General features: G+C 40.6%; 1 protein-coding gene across 1 annotated transcript; it reads left to right on the forward strand.

Annotated features, from left to right (window-relative positions):
- Positions 1 to 2,725: 2,725 nt before the first annotated feature.
- Positions 2,726 to 4,145, forward strand: LOC137977795 (uncharacterized). The gene has a single exon (XM_068825134.1). It carries the CDS (start codon positions 2,862 to 2,864, stop codon positions 3,993 to 3,995), a length of 1,134 nt encoding a protein of 377 aa, XP_068681235.1. The 5' UTR covers positions 2,726 to 2,861; the 3' UTR covers positions 3,996 to 4,145.
- Positions 4,146 to 4,788: the final 643 nt, after the last annotated feature.

Consider the following 4,788-nt stretch of genomic DNA (forward strand, 5'->3'; position numbering starts at 1 on the left):
AATTTTGTAAATAAAGACATTAGGTTAGCCAAAAAGCGATTCTACCAGTCACAGATAAATGAGGCATCAGGCAACCAAAGAGCCACTTGGAAAGTGATCAATAAGTTCTCGGGGAAAGAATGAACAGTACCAAAATAGAGGGATTGCAAACGGTAGTGCTGTCGCCAAATCGACTGACACACTGCTGGCTATCCATGCAGATCCAAACAAGACTTCAGCGCTGGCTCTCACTGAGACATTGGGGAAATTAGTTACGCATAACGCTGATGCTCTGGCATTGTTAGGTCATGTTAACATTGACTTGTCTTACCGTCGACGCGACGCTATCAAACCACACTTAAATAACGAAGATTCCTCGTTGCGTGGCTCTCAAGTACCCATCACGGGCTTGTTATTTGGCGATGAGCTGCAATCTCACCTCAACAATATCAAAGCGACTAATAGGATTGGCCATACGACTACTGCAAAGTCATCTTACCGAAACCATAGCGATGGCTTGAAGGGCAAATCTCCTCACTCTAGTGGAAAGCCTTTTTTAGGGAAGAGGGGCCGGTCTTACCGGCCACAAAACAACTTCTACAAACCATGGGAAACCGAGAAGAAATCCAGCCAGTGAAATGCTCTGATATCCTGACAGACAAGGTAAATTTGTTGCAGTATCTTAAGCACAAAGTTCTCTGCTTTAAAGCAGGGGGCTGAGAGAATATTATAATCAGTGGCAGGCCTTAACCTCAGACCCTGAGATATTGCAAATGATACTAGGCCAGCCAATTGAATTTACCAGGACTCCATATCAAAGAGTAGACCCCAGAGAGAAGATGAACAGTGTGTGATTGATACCGAAATAAATACACTACTTGCTAAAGGTGTTATTACCCCAAGTAGTCACGAAGAAGGGGAATATATCTCTCCTATCTTCACTAGGGCAAAAAAGGATGGCTCTTTCAGAGTTATTTTAAATCTCAAATGTTTAAACACTCATGTGCAATATCACCATTTTAAAATGGACTCGCTTAATACTGTTCTACATATGGTAAAACCTGGGTGTTTTATGGCATCAATAGACCTAAAAGATGCTTATTATTCTGTGCCTATCGCCACTGCCGACCAAAAATACCTGAAGTTTCAGTGGCTAGGAAAACTATATCAATATGTTTGTTTTCCAAATGGATCGGCATTTTGCCCCAGGAAGTTTACTAAATTATTAAAGCCAGTATATTCACATTTAAGGCAGCTGGGACACCTTTCAGCAAGTCATATTGATGACTCATATCTCCAGGGTGATGACTATGCTGACTGTGAAAGAAATGTTACGGATACTGTCAAACTATTTGATTCCCTTGGGTTTACTGTACACCCTGAAAAATCATCCTTTGTTCCACAACATCGAATCACCTTCATGGGTTTTATTATAGACTCAATTACAATGACAGTCTATTCAACCTCTGAGAAGATCGAGAAGATCATTCATACCTGTCAAGGCCTGTTGCAGTGTCCACATCCCACAGTAAGAGAGGTGGCACCCACTCTTGGGTTACTCATATCAAATTTTCCAGCTGCAAAGCTAGGGCCCTTGCATTTTAGGTCACTGTCACTAGACATGGACAAAACTGAGGCCTTGCGCTTATGGTTGTCAGGTCTGCTTAGTGCAGATGTACAAGATTATTTTTGGGCACTGTGACATAGATCCTCATATGTTTTTCGATTTTAGTGTATTATCGAAAACGCGTAGGAACCATAATTTCAAGATAAGACCTAAGAAGACACGTACGAATTATTTCAAATTTTCTTTTTTCAATCGTTATATAACGGACTGGAATAGTATTCCATCAAACATTATGCATGCGTCTTCATTGAGTAGTTTTAAATCCTATCTTTTAGATCATTTGTGTCAATCTTAAAATGATATGTGATTCGTTTGGTTTGCTTTCTTTTTTTTCAAATTTTTCATAGATAATTTAGTCATGGGGAATATTCTTAGTATGGGAATTTAGTTTCCCCCAACTATTCTCCGGTCATGCGTTTTTATTTATTTCTCTTTTTTCTCGAATTTTATTTCTATTGTACATACATTACCATGACAAAGCATTATTAAACTATTAAACTATTAAACAAGGGTAACTTTGATGCCTTTATGTCACTGTCTGAGTTGTCTCGCAGTGATTTGCAGCAGTGGATACACTAAGCAGGGTCGCTGCAAAAACCTATAAGCCCTCCTCAGCCAGAGATCACTTTATACACAGATGCAAGTAAAGAATTCTGGGGAGGAGTACTCAATAATGTAAAGATTGGGGGGCGGTGGACCCCTGAAGAGGCTTCAAATCACATTAATTATCTTGAAATGCTTGCCCTGTTATTTTCTCTCAAGGCATTTCACAAAGAGTTGTCAGGGAAACATGTCCTTGTGCGAATAGATAATATGACTGCTGTGTCAGATTTCGGTAAAATGGGCACTAGCCATTCCAGGAAGAGAAATGATCTAACCCGTACACTCTGGCCATGGTGCCTTGAAAATATCATGTGGTTAACCACAAGTCATATCCCAGGAAAAGAGAATACTCTAGCTGATGCAGAGTCCAGGAAATCTAGAAAAGAAACTGAATGGACTTAGACAGACGGTTTTTCCACGAGGCTGTTAAGAAACTTCATGTTGAGCCTCAGATTGACCTGTTTGCCTCTAGGCTTAATTACCAGTTAAGGCCATTTGTCGCCTACCAACCTGATCCTGAAGCAATGGCTATTGATGCATTTTCAATCTCTTGGAAACCTTACGTTTTTTATGCTTTTCCTTCCTTTAGTATCATCCCAAAAGTGTTACAGAAAATCCAAGCAGAGGAGGCCACAGGACTGTTAGTTGTGCCATGCTGGCCGACTCAACCATGGTGGCCATTGGTAATGCAACTGCTGGTTCAGGAACCCCTTGTGCTTCCAAAAAAGAAACACACCTTATTTCTACCTCAACAGCCAGACTTGGTGCATCCACTACATCAGAAGCTCACCCTTCTGATATGCCACTTGTCCGGAAATCCCTTGAAGGCAGAGGCCTTTCGGAATCGGCTACCTCACTCATCTCGCAGTCCTGGAGAAAGGGTACTCAACAACAATATAAACCTTTCATCGCTAAATGGGAACAGTACTGTAGTCAAAGAAAGATTAATCCTTTTTCAGCGACTCTAGAACATGGGATTAATTTCCTGGCAGAACTGTACCAAACAGGGATTGGATATAGTGCCCTCAACACAGCCCGTTGTGCTTTATCTACTGTTTGTTTCACATCAGAGCATTATACTTTTGGACAGCATCCCTTAGTTTGTCGTTTCATCAAGGGAATTTTCGAATGCAGACCCTCTCTACCAAGGTATCAAGAAACTTGGGATGTGACTGTGGTATTAGAATACCTAGCAAAATTTGGGTCACCTGAGAAACTTAGTTTGAAGAACCTGACTTTGAAGGTGGTTATGTTGATGGCGTTGCTTTCGGGACAGTGTCGTCAGACTTTGCACACATTATCAATTGATTGTATGCAAATAAGTTCTGATAAATGTGTGTTTTTCCTTAACTCACTGTTGAAAACTTCGAGACCTGGTAAACATTTAGCTTGCCTTGAGTTTCAGGCCTATGCACCAGATGTTAGTCTTTATATTGTAAAGCATCTTCAGCACTATCTGAAGCGTACAGATGCTCTCCGAGGTGATGTTAAGCAGTTTTTTGTTAGTTACACTAAGCCTCACAAAGCGGTTTCCCCTGATACAGTAAGCAGATGGATTAAGACTACATTGGCTGCTGCTGGAATTGACACTTCAAAGTATGGTGCCCACAGCACCACGTCAGCTTCTATATCTGCAGCTAAAGGGAACAGCATTTCTATTGCCACAATTATGAAAAGTGCTGGGTGGTCTCAGGAGTCCACCTTTACCAAGTTTTACCACAAACTAGTGGAACACCGAGAGAATTTTGGGGCTGAACTCCTTAAAGCTGTATGTGGTGACAACTAAGATAGTTTCCCTAAGAGAGCATGGTATTAAAGCAGATTCATATTGTTATAATCATTGCTGTCCCATTTGTGTTCGCCCTCACACTGCTTTAAAATCTCACGTGACTCCGTAGCGACCAATGACCAATGACGAAACAGAATACCAAAATTAAACGAGGCTTACCTGTAAGGTGAAGTTTGATTTGGATTCTGTGAGTCATTTGTCGGGAGCGAAGGAGTTATGTGCCCACCCATGTGTTATTACCCCACCCGTGATTGGGTGTAAGTGCTCACATCTGTTAAAGACTGATCTTCCCGGGCTCGTGCGCTTTCTCACATGACTCCTTCGCTCCCGACCAATGACTCACAGAACCCAAATGAAACTTCACCTTACAGGTAAGCCTCGTTTAATTTTGGTATTATAGGCCAATTTCAGTATTTATATAAAGTGAAGATATGAATAAATTAAAAGGCATTAAAAGTTAAACAAAGAGTTTGGCCCTAATGGAGTCGCCATTAGGGCCATTAGGGCCAAACTCTTTGTTTAACTTTTAATGCCTTTTAATTTATTCATATCTTCACTTTATATATATACTCTATTTAATTTCAGTATTGCCAACAATTATGCGAGTTACACAAGTTTTTGAAAGGCTTGTCTTTGAACAGTTAAATGCATATTTCAATGAGAATAAGTTTCACTACTCAAACCAGTCCGGATTTAGGGCTCTTCATTTAACTGGTGTTACAATATAGACAAAGGTATGGGAAACAAAGTCCTTTTTCTGGACCTAAAAAAAGGTGCACGGAATATTCTC

Source organism: Montipora foliosa, chromosome 1, assembly GCF_036669935.1.
Source record: "Montipora foliosa isolate CH-2021 chromosome 1, ASM3666993v2, whole genome shotgun sequence".
Lineage (NCBI taxonomy): Eukaryota > Metazoa > Cnidaria > Anthozoa > Scleractinia > Acroporidae > Montipora > Montipora foliosa.

Excerpts from the sequence above, each read along its gene's own strand:
- LOC137977795 (XM_068825134.1), top strand. The coding sequence starts at position 2,862 with ATGCTGGCCGACTCAACCATGGTGGCCATTGGTAATGCAACTGCTGGT.